We start from the raw sequence: 25,787 nt of genomic DNA, 5'->3' as shown, positions 1-25,787 counted from the left end.
CACGAGGAAATAACCACTGGGCGTTGCTTATTAACAGGAATTATTACATTAAGCTTGGTACTGTTGATTGAATTAGCTATCCCGCCTACTTCCTGCTTTGATGAAGACAGTACTGCCGTGTGAATTGACGACTCAGGCAACAAAATCACAAGCTCTTCTGAAGTCGAAACCACGAAATTCTACACCATCTTGTGGATTTGTAATCGAGATTTTGAGCTGTTATGCTTGCACTGGTTTCTTGGTATCGACAGCTGAGGTAAGACGCTTGGTTTTAAGACACTTCTCTACCCTTGCGCGCATTTTACCAACAGTTGTGGCAGTCGGATTCTTACAATGGCACGCGCCGGACGTGAACATTACGTGACAGTAATCTAGGTTGAGGTGAAAGACACGGTGCAGGGCTTTCGTCGTTCGACGCGACGTAAAGATTCGGTGAAATGCGTGGATAATGTGTGTCTCTGTCGTTCGTAAGCGGTTATTTCGGTGAAACTTGGGCTTCAAGTTTTCTTTTGACGAACTGATTTCTTCACATTCAGACACTGCACTGTAAGACTGCACATTTGCCAAGTAAGCACGAAGAGGCCACTCTCTGAACTGCTTATAAAAAAATTAACGCGAAATAATATCGGACAAACGCACTTTAGTTCATTTGATAAATTACTTCAGTAAACTTATCGTGGCCATGCCCAATAAATAAAACACGTTATTTGTAGCATAAAATAAGTCTTCTTAAACGCCACTGGAATTTAATGTAACCGTCTGTCAGGGGATTTAAAGCCATGTTCAGTAAGCGATCAAGGCCGATTCAATACGTAATGGCATTACTGATTTCAACTCTAAACAGATGTTCCATAAATAAAACTAATTATTGACTCATGGGACGGTCCGGGACTGACAAAGGGTAAATACGCTCTTTCGTTTGTCTTATTGGTCCTTGAAGATTCGCGATAACAGCCTAGCCGCCCTCGGCTATGATTCCACAAAAGTAGATGTGGAAATTTATTGATTTAGCAAAGCAGCTATGAAACTCTATTAAGTGTAATGTTTCAATAATAATAGGTTACACTCTATATAAAGAAACGTAAGAAAGAAAATGGCATTTAAACGTTTGTGTCGTCTCTCAAAGTCTCCAGCTGAAGTAGGCATGTTTCACTTGTATCGTTTGCCATAGTATATTTATTTATAAAAGTTAAGAATGTCAATATCGGAATCCTGTATCCGCGTTTTCTTCAATAGACGAAACGCTAACATAACAAATCTTGGCTAATGTTGGGACGGAGATATTGGAATTCCTGGAGCTTACGACTTTAAAAAGACTCAAGTATCCTTTGTATGGCGATGAAAAAAATACACTTTTTAATGTGCACGTCATCACTCTAGCAAAATTTCTACAATTTTTTCCATGGATGGGCTTAAATCTATTTCGTTACAAGGACGACTGGAAACTCCTTGAATATAAGTTGTGAGTTTACATTGGTTAATTGGCCGCCGTATATTTTCTCCATTTATACTCCGGTGTTAAATAAATAAGGCTACAAGAAATGCCCGTAGGGTCAAAAGAAAATAAACCGCGAAATCAAGTGACCACTGCATTGTTGGTTTTAATTCGGAAAGTGGTTTGCCAAAATATCGAACAATACAATCGATGGTGACCAAGCAGACTCGTGTGTAATTTTCAAGATATGTACCTTAGCGGGCAGAGGTCAGCACGCTTTTATCAGGGAATCTTGAAATAATAATACATTGTCATATATGTTAACATTAAATCGAAGGGAAATGAAACTTGAAAGTAAAAACAATGTAATATCTCTAAAAGCTGTCTGTGTCTGTCAGAAAGGAAATAGATAAGTTGCACATAAAATGACCCAGTCTATCCCGTACTTAACTTAAAAGCCCTCTTCACCACTAAAGCAGTTTTACCCAGTTCGAGCTCTTTTTAGCGAGAAAATCTGCAAAATTGATGTCTGGCAATAAAATTAATCCATCATTTCTGAGTTGGGACTGTTGTGATATCGTTGTACATCGAGTAGGGTGACGGGCCTTCAGACAATAGTCATCAGCAGACAAGCACCATCATGCGAATATTTGCGCCATGGCGCGATGAACGATGGCGTTTTATAGTCTCAGTTCTCGAGTGATCTGGTTATTTTCTCGGCGACACTTCTCGTTATACCACTAAAGATAAGAGTCTGGCGAAAGCGTGGACATGTGCACTGCTATCAAGGCGATTATCTGTTATCGCTACATGAAGTGTTGCCCGATGGTTGAAACCAAAGCGGTGTGTACGTCCAAACATGTAACAAGGCCATAAGAATTATAAAATGTCGTCACATTAGCCAATATGTTTACATTGATAACCATGCTAATTACATTAATATACCGTTAATTTGATTGATGATTAGTTGATTGATCGATTGATTGATTTGTTTGTTGGTTATTTACTTCCTTCGATCATATTTGTTCGTCTTATAGTTCTCTCAGTAGTATAGTGGCTGATTTCCACGTTAAATCACCCAGAACAGCAGAAATAAGAAATATTGCAAAAATAATATCTGAAAAACAGAAGATAAAGTCTTGTCCGGCATAGTATCGAATGAACTTATTTTCGTCACTGTGCAATATTTCGATGAACACTTTTGATCGCCCCCCACAATTTGATTAATTTGAGTGACGTTTGTAGACTTATGTCATAATCTTCCAATTAACGACATATTGAACCAAATAAGTATTTGTGAGGGATGATACTTTCATTGTATTTCTCTTCATGATGACAGTCTCGAGTTGTTGCTTTTTTGATGTCTTATGGTTCAAAAGGCGCTCATATTTCAGGGTTACCAGCTCATTTTGATGACAGGAAATAGAAAGGGACCATAAAGAGCTATTCAGAAACACGTTCGCGGATTTAAGGAATCGGTGATCATACTATTCATGCTGTAGTTATCAATTTGAAGTGCATCTCAACGGCACTGCTTGATGGTAGAACATTCTACTGCGATAATTACATGATGCTGTGACGTATTTCAGAGTAAAGTGGTATTAATTTACCCGTTGTGCCTATTAAGTTGGTGTTTCACTGCAGCCGAAGGTGAACAGGCACAAGGACACTTCAAAATGCGTGAATTTACGCGCCAAATGGGGCATTCTTCTCAACGCACCGCGTTTTAATAAAGCACTGAGTGTACCAATTCTTGCCATATTCTACGTCTCAAAGCCTTGCTTAAACGACCAAATGAACCGTTCCCGCAAGTCAGAATGGACACCTCGAGGAAAGGAGACCTTCAGATATATAAATCGGCATGCCTTGCGTTTTATGAGGGGGAAATGTTTGATATTCTTTGACCGAGAGTCAGTGGAATAGGTCTCGTGGCTGTTGAATCGATATGTCATGATGGTTTCTGCATCGATAGAAACCGTGTGAGTGTCTCTCATCAATTTAATTTGCACATCGTAAAATGTTTGTCATTTTAAAAAAACATTACAAGCAAGATGGTCAGCTTAAGATCATACATGATGTAGTTGGAAAGAAATATATAATCTCTATGTTAAAGTAAGTTTATGTAATACGGGGGCTGGAGTTATGCTTTACTCGTTGGTATATGCCACGATCAATTTACAAGGCGTGAACTAATAGCTATTTTCATCGGCGTGGAAAGTTTTCACGTCAACAGAATACAGACTTAAGTCGATATCAGCCCATGGCGATTCCCTGGGCGCTCTTAGCCACCCTCGCTCGTCTGCTGGAAACCACTTATGCTTCCAATTTTGTCGATTGGTATTTCAGCAGCGCTGTTACATAGTGCGTGAAATGCTTCGAGAATCGCATAAACGGCGTCTGGATACGAGAGATATAAGTTGTTTTTGACGAAATACGGTGGTCGACCAACGGGTCGCTTTCAAAATATGTATCAATATGGATGAGTGAGTAATCCCACTTCAATGCTGATAAGGTGTTTCCTTGACCAGTGAGTGTCTCATGTTTCAAGCATTTTCCATAAATCAATGGAGCCGTATATCTCTTATTTATGGAAAAATGTAGACTGTCGGTTACGCTAATTTGAGCGGCTAATTTGAGCGGAGACTGGACATATTTAAATAGTTTGATCTTCGAGGCTTCTTGTGGTATGCGCGAATCACTATAATATTTGCCAAAATAAAAATCCACACGCAATGATCCGGACTGGTCACTACACATGGTCCCGAAATACTTGCAAATGCCGGAGATTTGTTGCGTTTAAAGTTGAACATGGGCTTAAAGTCCACCAGCCGTAACCTTCCAAGTAATTTATCGGAATGGCACAGTTCCATGTTCAAGTCCAAAAATTATGTCGAACTGCCCAGCGTTTAATATTTCAACGCAGCCTACATGTTTACATGTATAATGTTGAGTATAACTTTTGACAACTGAGTGTTAGTCCTGACTATTTTTATGATGCTTTGCTACATAATATACTCTAAAAAGAATGAAAAATGCATTTATTTTACTGAACAAAACTATTAAAAATGTTAACAACCAACCTAAATAACACACAAACAGTCAAAGAAGGAAATCTTGGGTACAGATGATTGGTTCATTCTCTCATGACACGCCTCTGTTTACCAACTGCTCTACGGCTATGTTATCGAGTTGAAAAACCTGTATGCAGTGGGGTATCTTTGGCATTAGCATGCTAGAAAACATTAGGTCAAGGGTTACATGCAATTTCCATTTGAAGCGAGATGGAGAAGGCTGCGGTGGCACTTAATGTCCAAGTCGTTACGCAAACAAGGATGAATGCGTGAAAATGTTTACGGAACATGAAGATTTAGCGACGAAAAACTTGCGAAGTATGCGGTTGTATTTTATCTACGCGTCGAAAATAAACAATGCAGTCAAAATTAAATTTATGAGCTAACTAGAGCAGAGGTGTAGGGAAGTTTTAGCTCGTCGCATACCCGATATCTGTTGTTCACAGATAAATCGTGCGTTAATGGGGTCATTGAACAAATGTGAGGGCATAAACATTCTTGGAGGTCGACGGACGATAATCCTTTCTCTTTGTAATATCAGAAACGTATCGTCTCATACTATATTCTGATAATTGTTTCCTTTCTATCAGTCGTACGGCATCAGAATTGGTGCGTGCTCCCCGATAGCGTCCCATCGAGAGCAGCCCGGGGTCAGATAAAGCTGAAACACGCTTTACACTGGCCACATGTTTTGAATGTTTGGTTGGTGCGTTCGACTTTCTCGGTTCACTTGATTCTTCTTGAATTTTATACCAATATACTTGTTGACTCTGATATCTCAAAACTTTTTTTTCAGCAAAATATTTTAGGTTTTTGTGTGGCCTTCGGAACCTCACTTACCCCTTGCCCTATGAATAAGCTTATCACGTGATTGCGGACACACACCCAGCGTGTGCAATATTTTTTAACATATTATCCCGTCTGTTTAAAAGCAAGCCCTCTGTGACCTGTTAACTACCTAAGGCTGTGTACGGCTTGTTGGTATCAAGGTCACACACCCGGCAGATTATTAATACCTCTCCCGGAAGTGTGAGGAATTTTCTCGGGACTCACTTATAGCACTTCATGTTATTTTTGTTCATATACAGACTTGCTTGGCTTGTGTTTTTCAGACCCATCTGAACAGTCGAAGCTGGCGGTGTTCAAAATCAGCCACCACTGCTGAGTACATTGCCTAGGCGCAACTCGAGTATTTGTAAGGTAAGACTGCTTACTGCAAACCCTTTGTCTTATATGTAAAATCAATAGATCCTTGTGGAAACTTGGCTATACATGCAACGAAACTGTTAGTCATACTTGGTATGCCTTCGGTTGAGTTACCACGAAAGTCAACAGTGAGGTCTCTTGGAAGCATATGAGAAATATTTAGCTCGGTTCCACTCAAATTATTTACATTAACTACCTGCTGTGATGCAAGTATTTTAATATCCTGTGATGTCGACAACATCAAGTGGTAAAAACGTACCTATCAGCAGTGTACCAGCACTGGAACGTGCAACAATTAACACATGCAAATAAGTTTGTTATTGTCAGAAGTACTGCTGCAGTTGTTTAGATTGGAAAACATCAGTTTTAGTATTTTAAAAGGAGAAAAACCAAAGGTCTTTCCCAGGAGTATTCATCTGGCAACGGGAAAGTACAAACATTTAGTCTACGAAACTTGTCAAACTTTCTCAACTTAAAAAAATGCATTCGGTCCATAATGCTCCCTTTGTTGGATTGTTTTTATGTATTTCATTTATTTTGTAGTGTATTTAAATCACAGTTTAAATTTGCTACCTTCCACTTCATGGCGAAATAATCAGCTTGTCGACATAGCCTGCGTGTGTGAGTGATTTCCAGTACTTTAATATTGTTGAGATTGGAGTGAATTCTAGTCTGGATCAGAAATAGTTGGTGCGTATTGTTCAGTTTTGAATACAGACGGGAACAAGAGACAGAATGGACTGTGTTGGCAAGGCGTATACTTTGTATTACAACATACTTCTGGGTGCAGAGGAACAAACTGTACTTATATTCAGTAACAAAATTGAAAATATTACCGAAAATGACGGCCATTGTCTCTACAATTGAAAGCAATCAAATTAGTACACAAATTGTGCAATATTAATAATAGCGACAACCCTAGGTAACGCAGATTCCTTATTAAAATCTGCGATTAGTTGGGACTCGGATAATAATTATTACTGCGGTGGGACTCCGCTTCAAGTCTTTTCATTGCAACAAAGCCATTGAGATGTAGACCATTTCGGTATAAGAACAAAGGTATCTTGAGCATTACACATATTTGATGCGCCGATATAATTTGTCGAAATGGAATCGAATATGAGAATCATTTTGCATGTACGCTAAAACTTGTATACGGCATAATATGTATTTTAATGCCTAATAGAATGAGAAACTGCCTTTGATGTGTCGCGTCGCGCATTTTATTTAATGCCGTTATGAAATATAAAAATATCATAGCAGAGGTAATGGCCACTATTCGGTATGAAAATACATCAATTCCCGTGTTTAAAGAATTCATCGTTTATTTCCATTGTATCATTAATGTCAGAATAAATTTACTCTGTCTTTGATCAAACTGCGTGTACAACCCCACGCCTTCTTGAATCAGCTAGTTCATGCTTGAGTATTCAGTAAGTGTTCAGGTATAATGAGTGACTTTGTCACACACCAAAAAAGTTTAGTGAACTTTCCTTCGCGCATACTCGAGGACAAGAGGAAACCAGGGGCATGAGGCAGTCCTCACAATCGAAAGCACGGATTGTATATATTGTATTCTATCAGACACACAACCAGCATCTCGCTTTTCTCATGATAAATTATCGTTGCATCCATTCGTATAATGTTCCACGATGGGCTCACACAGACCAATTTTGAACTGCTGACTGTGAGGGCGGAGGGAGGCATTTTTGACGGATTCCATTTCGCGGTGTGCAACATGAGCCTAGGTCGTTAAGAAAAGACGGACGGTCGGAAAAATTCTGGCATTTTTCTTGGGTTCTGAATTTGTTTACCAGTCTTGGACAACATAACTCTTCTATGTGCACGCAAGGAATATATCCTGCACCCTTTCAACATAATCACATTCAATTTATCTGACATTCAGTCGAAGTAACGAGGTTCCATACAAGATGAATAGATAGACGTTTTATATCTACATATTCTCTATCTATATGTACTGAATACTTAACGAACCTTTCCGATGTTTCTCATGTTTGCTTTTTTGAAATTTGTGTTCTTGCCGATACAATGTATAGTGTCATATTTGATTTGCAGTTCATCAGAGACAAACAGACTCGCGATGCCCCATCATGCACCTCGATATTACATCTTTATCTCTTACATGTCAGATCTTTTGTCCGATGAGACACTTTTTCCGGAACAAGTTAACCCCTTCTAATGTTATTGTCGTGTTATTTCTGCTTTACGGTGGCGACTCCATACTTCTCGTAGATTCACGTCTTAATTGTGTAAACAGATGGTACTTTCCCAGTAAAATGTAATCAGTCTTGCTTTGATTTACTTGCATTTTTCTGTACCACGGGGATGTCATCGAATATCTACAAAATACCGACACGTAGTCGTCACTGGTCTCAAAATCAAAGTGTTGCCAGCTATTCCATTATCGATATCTCCATTGATTCAGAAAGGTTACGTCACTAGGGTCCAAAAGTTTAGCCATTAAATATTTTACCGCTGACTTAAGAAATTCTCCATCCCTCCAACCAAGTTACTCGGTTTTGCATCAGAATTGCCCGGAAAGGTTGTTCAACTGTCGTTTTCTACGCCTAACCGTTGCCTTGGTAATTGTATGAATTCGGAAATCCAAAATTGAGATATCAACAATGGCTTTGACCATGAAATATTCCCCTGTATTGTACACTGAAACTTTGGAAAACATCTCTAGTGCGTTCATGCCCAGTATAACAATAAACTCTCTTGCTTTGTGAAAAGGTTACGCAGCTGCTGAATCGAACAGCCAGTGTTTGAAAATTATGGGAAAACGCACAAATCAGTGTGGACAGCTAATACAGTTATACATTTTCTAAATCCAAGTCTTGTAATAGGTACAATTGATACACCCGAGATTTATTTCTCGACATTTTTTAAAATTTCCATCTGGAGAATGTCGGTCGGTCACAAGAAGTCTACTATCTGTGATTTGTATTCGTGTCATTTAGTTCAGTGGACGTAACACCCGGTGCGGAAACAAATCACCTTTTATGTATTTTTAGATAATTCTACATATTGATCAATTCTACAGTAGGTTTCTCGAAGACAAAATAACCCAGTGTCCGAAACGTATTTGTTGCAGCATTTACTTAACGATGATGCCATTGATCGCTCCGTCCAACGTCGTCTCGCGCAGTCTCACAGAGATATCCATCATGTCCTCCGGGACATGTTATCATACTTTTTCCTCGACATATTTATTATAAGAGGGCGTTGGGTATGCCATTTACTCTTGTAGGCGTTAAATTTTGCCCGCCATTGATAATGTTACCCATTTTGGTATTTCATCATCTCGGGTTGCATTACGCATTGGTTGAGTTCGTTGATGGCAAGGTCGGCTGAAGTGACTGTGTCAAATGTGATGTTTTTAATCTCTCGGTGTCGAAATGTCCCTGATCTTTGTGACCGCAATTACAGACTCTGATATTCTTTGGTGTATCGTTTGTATTGTTGCCATGCAGGAGTCGTTGGGAGCCGAGATGGTCGGTGCCACCAGCCTGTGTAGTCTCAGACTGTCAGTTTGCATGAAAACGAATACCAATGAGTAGTGGCCTGTTACGTTTGGGAAATATGATAAAATGTGAAATGTGTGCAGTTGTATCGAGCAAATTAAGGTGCTTTAAGTCTTTCCACGTGTGTAGTCCCTCCGCACGCAGTTTAAGTGCATAGTCTTGTCGTCGAATGTAATTATAGACTTGGGAGTGAAATCGCCTGAAGGGCTACGGTTTAATTTCTTCTTCGTGAGGGCGCTGTGTTATACCGAATGGCTGTCCCCGGTTCAGTTCTTCACGTATCAAAGCTATCCAGTGTTTATCGTGTGTTATTACCCATTCTCTTGCCATGGATTTCATTCATGGTGTTATACATTTCATGTTACGGCGTATCGAAATCTGTAAACTTTGCTTTTACTTGACAGTCCGGTACAACGAACATATGAAAATGACTTTACTTGACTTTACTTTGAAAATATACTGTGTTAAATGAAGTATTAGAAAGAGATATGGGTCGAAACAACAATGGAAGGCTACAAATAAACAAAGAATATTTTTATCAATGTAGACCAACCAGGTTCACATCCACATTTGTTTAAATCAAGATTCTCGTTTGTTGGAGGTCATTTCATTTAGCTAAGTGGTGGTGGCATAAAACACTGTTCACAGGGTAGGCAAACAGACGGGTTTGTTTGTGGAGAATAGGGTAAACGCACAAGAGTACATCTCTTTCAGTAAGCTCAGTACTTCGTCGAAAACGGTTCAGTTTGCTCATAGAGTTGCCATTTTTCTCACACCCACATGTGTTCGACTGCGCGCATTATGGTTGAATTTTGGTGATCTCTGCAGCAGTTATCGGATGAAAGCTCTGCAAATACCCAGCTCATTCTGTTCATCAGAGCGGCCGATGTTTATTCTTTGCTAAAACATAGTAGCTGGATTCAGGTAGACGTGCAATTTCGAAAACATAGTCATTAGTGTAATTATTACTAACGATTTAATCGTCAGGACAGTTTAATCAGCCGATATATCAGAAGATAACCAAGTTTCGTCGGTGTGATTTCAGAACTACTCGTCCATGTATGATTGCTTTCTGCATAATTCGTTTTGGGACCAAGTGTGCGATGTCAGATCATAACGTTAATACGGAAATTTGATCTCAGCGTCGATACGTCTTTTGAAATGTTATGTGATCAAAGTTCCTTGTAAAAGATGACCCTGGCCAAAACCGGTGTTTTTATATCGTGTTTGTCCGTGTATCATCGAAAGATAATCATATAGAATCAAGTGAATTTAATCATGAAAATAAGCACAATATCGTGATTAAACCTTGGGGAGAACATTGACCTATTCCGCACTCTTATGTACAATTTCCTCTGAAGATTGATACATCTTTATCGCCTAGTGGATTGCTGTCGTTGGACTTAATACGGGCGACATATAACACGCTTTACGCAGAGCTATCTACTGGCTGCATGCCGCAAGAGTGTGTTGAATCCTCACTGTTTAATATGATTGTAGAGAGTTTTGCCAACATTACCGAACAGTGTACTGGTACCCCGCAGGTGCCACCCTGTTCACTCTGTTATTTCACGTTCTCCCGCGTGTCGCCATAGCTAAACAGTTACAAGGTGCGAGGGCGCACTTCAAAATGGGAAGGAGGGGGGGGGGGGGTGGTTCAGGAAATCCCAAAGTACAGGTGATCAACTTTATTGCCAGATTGAAAGATTGTATTCAAGTTAAAAACCTACTACATTTTGTAGTCACTCCGGAAAAGATTTCCAGGCTTTTAGTCAAAGGGTACACGGAAATATATACCACTTGATATTGACGGTTATTTCAAAGTTTCAAGCATTTATTTCTTATATGTTTGATGCAAAATTCCCAAAGGAGCTGACATGTGGTTTGGTTGCTCCCTTACGAGCACTTAAGTTGTTTCAACCTGAACGAATATTCTGCCGATCCGTATTGCTAAAAGTTGGAAATGGGTCGCAGAACTTTCGAAATACGTTGCAACAAGGACCTTGTTCAAAATCGACAGATACAAGCACTGCCAAAGCCCGAGAATGTCCCTGCTCAATATCGTCAGATGTTGTATTGTCAGTGAAGTTACTATAAAGTTTACACTCAGCGACGGAGTTTACTTGTACACTCAGTCTTGTAACTCTCTTGCTATGAAATGGCCTCAGCTGCACCATTTGAATAATGAAAGTGATGACACATGCACAATTTTAACAACTCCGATTGGCTCACGACTTTACCCCGACATTTTGGTTCTAACATTTGAAGAAAATTTCTACCACTCATGTCAGTATTTACAGTATAGATAATTAAATATCACGATTTCTTCATTTACAATTACGTCATCACAGTTCCCCCACGCTCTGCTCTTCCCCACCCCCGCCTTCGTATCAGGTTGGTCTCTGTAGTCTAACGGTTCATATTTCACAACGTCTTCTTCAATATAGAACATATCAGTTTTATAATACCGACATCCCAACGTTCCCTGTGGCACGACGAGAAACTCATTATAATTAGGAGAATGGCCGTGGACACACTTTGTAGCTATAGATATCAGAATACCACCCATGTGACGATTTGAAGCGTGTCTGATTTGTTTTCGTTTTGAAATATTTTCTTGTGATATCATTGTCACTGCTGATAGACACGATCATTATCTGACGCATGGATGAAAGACGACGTTCAATGTTAGACGGACTATGTACACGAGTTGGACCCCCATAGCAATAAAAACATGTCGTGCCACATTGTCAAGAGTGCCAGAGAATTTATTTATATAGTTCTTCAATCAATCACCGTCGATTTATTTGAGAAAATATTGCCTTTATGTCAACTGTTGTCCAGGGACGAGTCAGTCACTTGACTCCCACCTTCAAGAACAAGCATCGGACCGGCTGCAGAATTTCGAACCGCGAACTGCTTGTTTTAGTGGCTTTCATTCAGTTACACAGAAATCGCCGTATCATTTTCGATATCATGTCTTTCCTAAGGTTAAAACTTTGCAGACGGTCAACAAAATTGCGTCACAATGCTTCATTTGCATCAGGCTTTATAAATGTTATAGCAGGTGTTTTAAAAGATCATGAGGAACATCATCTTTAGGAAATATTGTAATAAACGATAAAAGACGAGTGTATTTAACATGTGAATAGTAATGATGTCAATAAAGTACACTTATAATACGATAATGTAGCTAGGTTGCAGATCTTTCGGTTTCAGGGGATTGGATGAATTTAGAGTCCAAAAATTATCGCCAGGTCCAGATGGGAAAATTCAATACAACAAGTGCGTCTGTCTTTTTTCTGATTACAATAAAATAAGTAAATTGGATTTAAATTGAACACGTCTCGAAACTGATAACTTTTGCTCAAACTTTAATGAAAGAAAGTTAAACCATTTTCTTTCAAAATCAAACATGAAAACCAGAGTCTCCGTACAAATTTTGGTTAGAGAAACAAATTTTATAACTTGAAATTCAAAATGGCCGCCATCCCATGTGTTGCCATTACGTGAAAAATGTAATTTTCGATTTTAACAAAAAATAAATAAAAAGAGCAAAACTTCATTTAGTCCACAAGCTTTAAAATGAGCCCACACAAGTGGTAGACCATCTTGTAACAATTCGAAAGTCTGAATATCTGTCCCCGAGGCGCATTCTACGTTAAAGAAGGCGTCGTGATCCAAAAGTAACCAAAGTAGAGATAGGTCTAAGACTGTCAGATTTATGAGCTATCATCATTCTTGTAATGTGTCAACATGAATATCAATTTCGTCTGGTTATTTTAGCCCGGAGGGCACATCTCAGTTTAACGCGTGTTAATGAAAGAGCCTTATATGCCGGGCTGATACGCTGCTGCAGTATCACAAGGAAGAAAGTAGGTCCATTGGTGTCATTTAGGGCCTGACTACAATGCAGCGTTTTCTACTTCTATACTACAAAGGTTTCTTCGAAAATAGTGGGACCTCTCCCACACGAACTCTTCTAATGCCTCTGTCGAGTAACATCATGTCTGGTCTCCAGAATTCCGGGAGCCGTTATGCTTTTCGGACATTTTTTCAAATATAGAGATTCCGATTTCCTATATCCGGTCATAATGTTTGCATGCAACGAATACGTGCATGCAACGAATACGTTTACAGATGAAATTGCGGTATATGAAAATAGTTGTTGAATAAACACGTGTGTGTAGTGAATTGTTAGTGAAACAACCACACTTTTGTGGTCACAAATAATCTTTGCTCAAAGGCCTGTCTAAGACTTCGGACACAAATAATCTTTGCTCGAAAAATGAAATTAGCACACATTCATTAGTTTCTCGGGTGATGGTGAAAATCGAGACTGTTCAGAGCGTACGGTGTGCGGATAAAATTGTCGGTCAAACTCCCCTTTCACGCTTTTTGCAATACAATATCATGCTCGTGTTCTTGGCAAATACATCGTGTGATTTAGTACTGTCACGTGCGTCCCAAAGGACCGTCATAAATTTTCGTGAATAGAAAAACAGTACTTATGAAAGGCCGCGGCAACATGTGTTTATTGGTAGGGGTGCATCATGTACCAATAGCGGTGTAAGTTTTGCGAATTTCAACGCAATACAAATGAATATGAGTGGCAGTTTACGAACACAACTATGTCTCGTTTCTTATTGTAGATTTTGATTCTCGAGTTCATCAGTCGCGTTGTCGTGCCCTTTTTGCAGAACTATGTCATGCGCCTGAATACACTTCTTTTAGTTTTTTGAAGTAACCGACACAATAGAACAGTTTAAAGCACTTGGACAAAAACTGCCAATTTTGAGGCATCTCCATCAAAAGGGGGATTTCGATGCAACACAAGACGAGATGCTTCATACTTCGCCTTTGAGAGTTCATTAGTTTATCACAAACTAGTCAGTTATAAACATGTTCTTACATCCAAACCAGCAACACGCTTGATTCACTATAAAATCAGCACAGAAAATGTAATTCCACGCTATAATAATGTATCTCAATATTTAGGGGTCTATATTTTTACTCCTCAACATTTCTTTTGAATGATCTATTCATTTTATCATAGAAAATGTATCAACGAATACTGAACCAGTCGTTTCAACTGCACATTTTAGCAAACCTATTCTGATGGCGTGATCTTGAAATCTGTCTGTAGACAGCCCTAGCGATAGTGACCCCGCCAGTGACAGTTTAAGTGTCTCCCACCTACTCCCCGGGTTCGGGACTCAATGTTCTGAATATGTCTTATGAGTCTTCAAAGTGGGACGGAAAGAGATCATAAGTATGATAAGTAAACAAAGTTTAACGTATATTGCTTTTAGTCAAAGACAGATAAACTACTCTTGTTCCTTGTCCAATATTCGTCAAAAGCATACCATGTAGAAACTGCCCCCCGACATGTGTTATCTTAGAGCTCCGTCGAAAGAAACACCCATTATTTACAGAGGGACTGCATTGTCAACGATAGACCCTCACTTATTCAAGTAGAGTTTACACGTATAATAAAAAGTCTTGGTTTTTTCCATTCAAAATATGTTTCAACACCAAATCTGCCTAGATTTACGAGGGGACATCGAAAACGCCAGGACTCACGATTTAACAAATGTTTGTAATTCCACACTTGTTAGGTTTCTTTCTTTAGAAACACTAATTTAGTTGTACGGCTTTATGGCCATGAGCAATGTCCGTGGGAACACGGGCGGCGTGTTGAACCAGCGAAAGTACATTGCACTTTCGATCGCCTTCGGTAACAGCAGTGCGCGTTCTTGTCTGTTATATTACCCACAAATCCCTCCCGTGACCCTGTCTCCGTGACGTGTCTTGTCTACAGTCGATCGCACATGAGGTCCCACTGGAAAGAGTCGACAAGGAAACACTCGAGAACGTGACAGCCATTAATCTCTGTCTATTGACGCTGACAGAGCTGACAGGCGACCCTGTCATGTTCTTGAACCAGAATCAATTGCACAAGAACTTCACACAAGTTAAGTTACGAGTCTACTTCACTAAACTGAAGCGTGCCATCATGACTATCAAACATCAAGATGTAATTGATAACCATGCCCCTCAGAAACACATACAAGAATAACTTTGTAGTTGACCTCACATTAAGTACTCGTACAGCATGTCAGTAGGGGTAGACAAACGCCAATTTACTGTTTCCGATCGAAAATAAATAATACACATATGCCTTTGAGAATACTCCAGACGCAATCAATGACATGAAAGCAAACTCATCGATTTATTCAAATCGTGACGTGATCCTGCCATAGTATTCCGGCTCGAAATTACCATTTTTCAGAGCAATTTTATTATCTTTTCCATTTTCATATGACTATTGACTTTTCTGAGAACCCATTTTTAAATTAAATTTTTCAATCTAGGTTTTCAGATTTTCTGTTTTTCCTCACATTTTTTTAACTTTGCATTGGAAATAATTTAAATAGGCCACTAGATGTATATGTAAATGAAGCAATTTAAACAATTACGTAGCGGACTTCCAAACAGCTTAGATAGCTTTTCTGATGTTAACAAACACGACCATCTTCCTATGGCGAGGTCTGCTCATGTTGCCATGGAAATGCCATCGTGGCCATAATTAATCGAGGAGCAAGGTCATTTAAGTCATAAAATTTCACGCAACACTGTGGAAAATTTTGTGTTGTGAATAGCCATGCAATTAGCGGAATACAACAACAGTGAATGTCCAGTTGTCGCTGAGTTCGAAAAAAAGATCAGTCGGAACTCCTATCATGAATTCCGACTTAAGGAATGTTTGGAACCAAGTGGTAACTGTACACTTATTGTGTCATTGTATGGGGGTAAGATACGTAACGGGATGGATCTCCTTAGGATATATATATATATATATATATATGGATATATATATATATATATATATATATATATATATATATATATATATATATATATATATATATATATATATATATACACACACACAGATGTCCTTGTTGGAAATTAAAGTGCTCTATGTTAAAAGCAGAGCGTTAAAAATAATAATAATACTTTGTACTTGTGTGTATATATATATATATATATATATATATATATATATATATATATATATATATATATATATATATAGATACACATGTACATGTGATCATTCAGCTATATATCATATACGTCACATAGGCAGTCAGATCGGTTGCTCGTCCGGCCGTTAAATTATCCGTGTTGAATATCCATAGCACCTGGATACACCACGAGTACAATTTCTTATATCCAATGATGAAGTGAAGCGTTCATGGATATTATGAGAAGGCGAGTAGAATCATCACTTGCATCTCTACTGGGGGTACTACCTATTTTGATAAAGATCGATTTGTAGTATGCGCCTGTCAGATTCAATTGAACGAGTCTGAAACATGGCTAGATCGATTTCATATTCGTAATGATATGTGTCGAATGTCATGTTTCTCGACAACAATTTATTCAAGATATTTTTGACATTAATTTATTACTGACCATACAAAATAATAGATGACAACACTCAAAGCAACCCTGTGTCACGAACTGCGTTGTATTGTTCAAAGTGCAAAACTCTTCATCCAATGAAAATCTCTTCCTGAAAATGTCATTATGTATATGTAATATGCAAACCAATTAGCTGACAGGTTTTTAACGACACGATGGAGGGTCTTGATGGGTCACATAGTGCCGCTTGGTTAGTCAAGTAAAACATATTTTGCCGTGCGTGTCGTCAGCTAGTGGTTCATCGAATCGATTACGTGTCACTTTCAGTTCCGACGAGAAGCTTTTCGAGAACTGAGTTGAAATTGCATTCAGCTCTGCAGGTAGGTTACGGCACTTTCTCGTTGAGTGCGCGCGTCCTAGCTTCCAGTATAACTTCATGTATGCGTCGAACTGAGTGAATTTCCCCAAAACTGGAAATTGGTAAGCATGTCTTTGCTTAGCTAAGGAGTGCACACTGTGAACACGTGCACATACCATGCATATACGTCTTGTATTATCGCACAGCCAAGTATGAAGTTGAAGTGTGGATTCGTTTGACCGTTCCCGGCCGCTGATCGTGACCGATTAGTGCTGACGTTTAAATTTCCCAGAGAAGCCGCCTCTTTGTCGGACGCACACCTTGCACTGGTCACAATGTTGACTTGTCTGTAAGATTCAATTAATGATCAACTTTAAAGCAGTGGTGATGTATTTAGTTTGAAAACAAGAAACAACAAATTCACTCAGCCTGTATAATTTTTATTAAAAGCAATATGTTATTGTAAGGGCACGAATACCTATTCAATTACAAGTCCTAGCCAATACGCTCACGGAGCAAAGTAACGCTTCAAAATGGTTCTATTGTTCATTTCAACAATCATTCACGGTGTCTCTGCAACCGCTTTCATATTTTCCTTCGATTAAATCGCGGGTGTTTCTCGGCAAGGTAACAATTTTAGCATATTGCCAGCACAATGGGCGCACTTAAATTCAAGTGTGGTAATTATATTTCACGCGCATTTATGGTCGAATATAAAGGAATCATAGAAAAAACCGATTTCCCAGGCACTCTTCAGAATTCACATTATGGAGCAATACATTTTCTATGCGAGGTTCTGATATGAAGCTTGCTACGGTTGCATCGACGCAACTGCCGTTCTCTGCAATAACCACCAATGACGATAACATTTGAAATGTTAACATCATGCATAGGCCGTTGAGGGAGAGCCTTTATACATTACGGATTAACGAACTGCACAATTTCTTTCATACGCGTTTAAGGGCCACAGTGTAACTCTTGATGACTTTTCACTGTTTTCGTGTTTGATGACATTTGAAAGTTCTACTCCCCAAAACACGTTGCAACATCCCCTTATCAGCTTATCAACATAGCATGTATAAATGCTAGGCTCACTATAAAAACCCTCTATGTATCTTGCCAATATTGCGTCTATAAGTGTAGAATGTATCATTATTGTTTACATTTGAATTCTAGTCCGGACTAGAATTCACTTGTAAACAATAACAATGTAGTTTACTCATGTACAGGCTGATATGACAAGCTGAATGCTGTATATCCCAATATGCTTTGAGGAGTAGCACAAGAAACTGTAATCGACCAGAACAAAAATTGTAAAAACTCATCAAAAGTAACTGATACTGGCTCTTTAAAGGGAAGAGGTCTTCTTTTTTCACATCATAGTATTGCATGGTGTCTGTCAGACAGTCAGACAGCCATATGTCCATATACTCTTTACAGAATGTGGACCCGTGTGCGTACGCGTTACTGCGCAACTTCAAGCGCGTGAACGAGTGACGTCACAATGTAAGACTTTGTAGTGTACTGACATACCGTTTCAAGAGTTATATCAGAAGGCAATTTTAATGCCATATTTAATTTCAGTGGACAATAAGAGAAAAATGATAGGGAAAAAGAATATATAATATTTGTATCATCAAACACTGAATCGAAAAAAAGGATTTTTGATAAATTTTGATAATTTTTTTCACTTTGTTTGTTTTCAATGTAAAGTGCAGTTTCTTGTTCTACTCCCCGAAGCATGCTGAGATACACAGTATTCAGCGTGTCAACCTAGACCGGACATGTGCTAACTTCATTGTTCTTGTTGACAAGTGAATTCTTGTCCGGACCAGTATTGAAATGGACACAATAACAATGCATTCTACACGTGTAGACGTTTTATGGACATAAACAATCGGTGTTTCAGTGTGTTTTTGGAAGTAGGACAAGAGTAATTGCCGTGCAAAACAAAAGTAGTGAAAAGTTCATCAAAAGTGACAACTACTGGACCGTTTGAGAACTAAAGAAATTTAGAATAAATGCACCTTGTAGTAGAGGAACTTACGCACAGTTGGATATTAAATGTAGAATGAAGAGACGTGCGACAACTTTTCAGAATGATGTCATTAATTATAAGAAGATGGACTAGCTGCCAGTGTGTAAAGAAAAACAATTTCCGTTTTTCTATTACTTCGGGACTTTGAAATCTAGCCATGCCTCGACATGTGTTGATCTCTAGACTGAACGGACCTTTTCTTTGCGTTGCTGAGGTTACAATTCATTTACCTCTAGTATAGATCAGTGCTACATTGTACCAAAACATCTGGCGTGGTTTCAATGACGATTTTGATTCGGCAACTGTTTACATTTTTGATATGCTGTGTTGATGCTCGGAGGTTTCTTTCCATCGATCAAATTCATAAAACTGTAGAGTACAAAGACATCTGACTTCAATGAGTTTAAGCATAAACGATTCAGATTGTCGTTATATTTGTCTATCAACTTTTCTCTATGCGATCACGATTGTGGTAAGCGGATGACATTGCAGCGTGACTCACGACTTGAATCACGTTCAGCAGTCATTGAAATTAAACCTTGCTGATTTATGAAGCTAAAAATATTCCCAGTTCACGTGCATCGTCATATTGGCTTTTGCATCAATATGTTGTTGACCTTGTCAAAGTGTGGCCATCTTATGAGTTGACTCCAAAGAGCCCCAGATGGTCGTCAAAATTTTAAAATACGTCGTTTCTGTGACGATTTCATGATCAACCCGACCATGTACGTTTGTGTAACAACTAATGATAGCGTGGTCAGTGGACGTGCCACGAAATGCCATTTTAATAATCAGAACCGATTCGTTTTAATTAAAATCTGCCTTCTCAACAAATCGGTTGATTTCAATCAAATTGATTCATATCTGCGCATGCATGCACATCGAGCAATTTGTTTGACGGGGTTAATTGACTGAACTTGTGCATTCACACTACGGGCTAATGAAATAAAAGAACGAAGTTGTATAGATTTCATCTCGCTGGTTTTGTTATTAAATTTCCAATACGTGTGTAATGTATACACCCTATTTATTGAGATGGCGTAATGCCCCTTCATTCAGGGTATAGTCAAAGCAACTAACATGAGTGCCGGCACAGTTCATTTCACGCTGGTACTTGTATGGCTAACTTGGAGGATGCAAAACGTAATATATTAAAAAAAGACAAAAACGCGTCTCGTAAACCCTGGAGACAGTCAATGACCATAATTACAATGTAAGAAGATAAACCGTCGTTTTAACGAATGAAACGGAAATCTGCTCAAAGTATATTCACCCTTTCAAGATGGTGATAGAAATTGGCCGCTTTAGTTCTCAATAATAGTTCAAGTACTTTCGAACCGCGAGTGTCCATCATACACTATGTGCTATCACAACGATGTTGGCTACCAACCAACCAACCAACCAATGAGTATTTACTTCAGTTTTTGGCACAAGTGAAAATTACTCTTTCTGAGCCAGCACGCACAAGACAGAAAGTGACGGAAGTATTTTGTGACGAAAGCATTACGTTGTCATACGTCAGCTTTGATAAGAATACACGTCTCTCCCAGGAACGCTAACAAATCATGTCGCGTGTAAACGCCCCTTTCCCCCCGGGAAAGTGTACTGATTCTGCGCAATGAGAGGATATGTCGCCCTCACTTCAAACACGGAAAGGTGGCCAATAGTCACTGCACCTTCTGCTTTACGACGGCCTCTACAGTCAATGCTGACCGCCCGTAAGTTTTTGTTTTCGCGTTTTATTTGTCTACCAAAGTTTGCGTCTGTTTTCTTGTGTCAGTTTGTTTCATCATCGGCTTCCGAAACCATATCATTTGCAAAGCATAGAACTAAAAGGCTGAACCGTGCGATCGTTTGTTTAATGAACGGGAATAATTAACAACCACAAGGGTCTCACGTAGAGGAATCGTGCATTTCTTAACTATATCTTTTCTTCGGTCGTCATTACTTGCGCTAGAGTTAGCTTTTGGTTCATAGTAAATTGCGAACTTAAATTTGTTGTTTCTATAATTCTTGCTTGCAGAGTAGAGCTAAGCGATTTGCACATTACTGCTTTGTTAAATATAAAGGACAGACAGAAATAATTAACCATCTGCAAGCCGTCTGGAATATGTTCTAGACCTGATGCTGCTTTACAAAGCCATACTCTAGGCTCAATTTCAATTACAACTAAAATTATCTTTTTAATTATTTTTCTGTCGCGAAAACTCTTTTATGATCATGTTATCAGTGTTCGCCACTGCCCACAATACCGTGTGTCATGACAAAAGCGCGCTATCTTTTTTATCAACTTTCAAGTTATAACAGGTGATGCTGGTCTAGTTTCACTACGGTTACGTACATGTGGGATTCACACTTGTACCTTATGCGCCAATACACGACTCCTGTCTGCCACACTCCCACTCTGACGTACAGCTTTGCAAGAAATCGATCTTCGAGCAGTACGTCAATAATTCACTTGTGCGGTTTGTAGAGAGTGTTGTCTTATTACGTGGTGGAGACTTCTTAGGGCGAGAGAGACACTTTCTCAAAAAGATCCCATTATGTTACAGGCAACGATGCCCTGGGGATGTGTCTTCACTTTGTACACATTTTGTACAGTAAAATGCGATCACTGTCTCTTTAATCTTTGTCTGCCACTGCATACCTTACAAATCAGTCTTTTGAATTTAACACAGAGTAATTACCGTTCTTTCCATTGTGAGCTTTCACCATACTATATTGTAACGGTGTTGTTGTTTTTGTTTTTTTCTTCAGGGACCGGCGGGATTTTTTTTGGAAGGACCAAGTTACTGATTGGATGGCCGATATACTAGTTACCCCGAGCGCATAGAACATCATCGGAATGAAGTAACCCCTGGCCGTTGTCTGTCACTTTACAGTGACTTCGTCAGTCATATTGAGACGCCTCAGTGCAACTTCTCCGGTTGTCGTGAAATCTGACCATCCACAAAGCGTTTACGTGACATAGACTCCTAGTTGCCGGGTGATCATGGCGAGCAATAACAGCAGCGTTACAACGGCCGCACCCGATCCGTACGCCGGGGTTTGGAACGGCCGATCTGATGCCGCCCTCTCTGTGATCGGTATTATACTGTTCCTCATCTGTGTGTGGACTGTCTTCGGCAATATCCTGGTCATCCTTTCACCGCTCACAAATCGCAAACTTCGGAACGTTAGCAACTACTTCATCACCTCGCTGGCGATAGCTGACACCCTTCTCGGCATCACTGTTCTCCCGTTCAGTGCCATCTACGAACTCAGGCGAGTGTGGGACCTTGGTGTAGTCTTTTGCAATATCTACGTCGCTTCCGACGTGTTTTTGTGCACGGCCTCTATGTTGAGTCTTTTCGCCATCAGCGTGGACCGATATCTTGCCATCTCCGACCCGTTTTCGTACCACGAGCGAATGACAAGAACGAAAGCGATGATTTTCATCCTTGTGCTGTGGCTGATATCGCTGCTCATATCGTTCATACCTGTTCATGTAGGCTGGAATACCAGCAACGGCGAAGTCCAGAACTACGACAACAAGTACCAATGCGGACTCGCTACCAATCTCGTTTTCAGCCTCATTGATGGCATCTTACTGTTCTTCTTACCGCTTATCGTCATGTGTGTCATCTACATACGGGTGCTGCTGATAGCAAGAGAACAGGCTCGCAAAATCAACGCCCTGAACGTCAACCTCAACCGTGGGGAAGGCAGCAAGAACAGATCCGCTGTTGACGAGCACAAAGCGACGAAAGTTCTCGCCGTCGTCATGGGCTGCTTTGTGATATGCTGGGTGCCGTACTTCATGCAGTTTACGTTCAGTGAGCTGGCCGGCTGGAAGTTGTCCCACGATGCCTATTCCGTGTTGCTTTGGCTGGGTTATATCAACAGCTCCATAAACCCTGTCCTGTATGCTCTCCTCAATACAGAATACCGCAAGGCCTTCAAACGGCTTGTTTGCTGCTGTTGTAGTGACGACAGTGAACGCAAGCGCTGGGAGTATTCATCAGACACCGGCGAGTTAGTTCGCAAGAAAACACTCAAAACGGTCTCGGGGGACATTTCTATGGCCGAGAATCGTAAAGCAGAGACTTAACAAGTCGATAGCTCGTTTTGACGGACTTTTTTTTCGCAGTGTGAACATAGAGACACGATCGATGTATTCTATCCATGTCGACTCTATTTACATCGTACAATCTGTTATAGACTTGAGTCAGGAAACAATGTGTCTTAAGTGATTTAAAAAAAACACACACAAGAATACCAAAACTGACTGTATAGAAAGACCAAATATCTTATATTTTAATAGTAACATTGCACGATACTAAAATGTAAATAACATATTTCTATTTGTACAAACACTTAAATATTGGATTTTGATGTACATCATAATTTGTACAGTATGTGTACATGGTGTAAGTAATATATTTTTATATGTAAACAATGAAGAGAAGACTTTAAATACAGCCACATATGTTGTAAATTTGGCAATTTTAATGATATGTACAGCCTAATATTATTTTTTATTACTCCGATCTTAGAGAGTGTCTGTGCTCCAATATGTTGTCGGGATTGAAAGATTATTGTCGCCAGGATGTAGGCAGATATACCGAGTAATGGGAATTTGATCATTAGAGTTCTTAGCAAAGTATACAGTAATGGTATTTTATTACGAGTATAGACTTATAATGAGCCATGTAAACATTTGTTTTTGTAGTGACGATCTGTTTTCATAATACTGACATGCTTTGATTTAAATACTTAGTTTTTGCATGGACGTCACCGCTGGTGAAAATCCGTTTTCGTATGAAGATTTTATATGTCCAGCCTAGTTAAGGTAGAATGTGCCCCGGGGACAGATATTCAGGCAAATTTGTACAACACTATTCTAATCTACCACTTGTATTGTGCTCATTTTGAAGCTCTTGGAGTGAACGTTTTTTTTTCACCGTCTTAGTAGAAAATTCATCTTAATAACACAGAGATGGCGGCCATTTTAAATTTCAAATATCGGCAAATTTACGGTAATTTGTTTATCCGGAACACATTTGCGAGGTGAACCCAAATTTTTGTTCTTGATTTTGTGAGAGAACGATTTAAAGTTTCCCTTTAGTTAGAAAACTTTGTGTAAAAGTTGAAGTCTTTTTCTTTCGCGGCGCATGCTACCTTAACGGATTCATAATTTGTCGCTCGTCGCCCATGTACAGCTCTCGGCATGATGGTTACCAGAGATGAACATTCAAACAGTTCAATAGTCGCGACAACACCTAGTGTACGCATTTATTAGTTCCTCTAGCTAGCTTATTAATACACGATTACAGCTTTAACGCAGGATTATTAATTGATTAAACTCTCATCATTGTAAAGTTGAACTCTGTAAAGGGCACAAATAAACATGGAAACTGATTGGTTTATTTATGTTTAACACTGTCGTTGCTTGGTAAATAGGTTCCGTACACGTGTGTGGGGCGTGTCGTGACATGTTTGTTGTTTTCACGATGCCTTTTTCTTCCCTCGAGTGATGAATGCCATTCTGTGCAAGAGTGGATATTGAGAATGCATGTCAGTTTCATAGCGTGAGTTTACATGCAAACAAACAGACAAACAATCGCCGTACAAATAATGTGAAATACATCCCATGGTCATGACAAAATAATGCACGACATCTAGAGATGCTGAAACGAAAAGATGTTTATGGCTAGCATTGACGGGATTAGAAATATAACATTTTCTTAAAATGTGTCGCAGTTTCAGTAAGCTAGCCACGGAAACCAAAAAGAAATGTTTCTACACACACGGGGAGAATTACACTCGACTTTCGCAGGGTAGATCCAAAGAACAAACATGATCTTGTTGAAAGTTTAAATCTGTTTGCGTTCAATTCAATGGATATTTCAAAGGTAAGACCAGTAAAAAGAGGAGGCTACGATAAATTAATATGCGATCTACTCATGTGCTAGAATTAATATAACGAAGGAACACGGTAAAATAAGCTGTAACCTGTTACTGCTCCATCAACCTCATAAAATAGCGTCAAATGTTTGACTGCATAGTAACTCGGGATTCTTCAAATTTTACTTTAACTCGCTCCTTTCAAATAAATCCCTTAATGAAGATCGAAACTTTATTATCGAAACCCCTGATTTCTCTGATACAGAAGGTTGTTTTAATCTTAGAGGATTAACTTGTTTGAAACAAAAGCCATACTTTATTAATTATTTATCCGACAGTTGTCCTTTACAAGCGTCCTGACAAACACACCACAGTTCCGTTGCATTGCAGTCGGCATCGGAGTCAAAGTTCTTCGAGGACATTTTTGATTCAATTGCTTCATATTCCATGTGAAACACTTTTTTCTGCCAACATAAGTTTCGAAGACAACCAGGTGAACAGGAATACCTACATGCAGATACGGATATCGAGATCGTTCATTGGTTTGGCAAGGGGCCAAAGATTACGGTACAACTTTTGATAAATAGAGCAAAGGTGAAGGGAAAAAATCAAGAACCGTTTTTTATTCGAAAGGAAAGACGTGAAATCGTTTTCTACGAAAGCATTAATTATACAACACCACTAGATATTTACTCTGATCCGAATTTATCCGTATGAAGTCTTAATGCAACATTTGCTTGCAGTATAGGTTAATCTTGTATTATGGCACAGAGGAAGACTTTCGAAACCATGAGAATAATTCTTTGAACCAGGGCAT

The 25,787-nt window shown here is 39.2% G+C and overlaps 1 protein-coding gene across 1 annotated transcript in view; it reads left to right on the top strand.

The window, feature by feature from the left end:
• LOC139119893 (histamine H2 receptor-like) overlaps positions 1-24,503 on the top strand; it is a 35,535-nt gene extending 11,032 nt beyond the window's left edge. Inside the window, exons 2-3 of the mRNA XM_070683840.1 lie at positions 5,619-5,706; positions 21,842-24,503. Coding sequence (XP_070539941.1) covers positions 22,077-23,174 — 1,098 coding nt within the window. The 5' untranslated portion in view covers positions 5,619-5,706; positions 21,842-22,076 and the 3' untranslated portion in view covers positions 23,175-24,503. The remainder of the gene's footprint in view (positions 1-5,618; positions 5,707-21,841) is intronic.
• Positions 24,504-25,787: the final 1,284 nt, after the last annotated feature.

The sequence above is a fragment of the Ptychodera flava genome, chromosome 20, assembly GCF_041260155.1.
Source record: "Ptychodera flava strain L36383 chromosome 20, AS_Pfla_20210202, whole genome shotgun sequence".
NCBI classification, from domain to species: Eukaryota; Metazoa; Hemichordata; class Enteropneusta; family Ptychoderidae; genus Ptychodera; species Ptychodera flava.
This window is presented reverse-complemented; position numbering and strand designations above follow the sequence as displayed.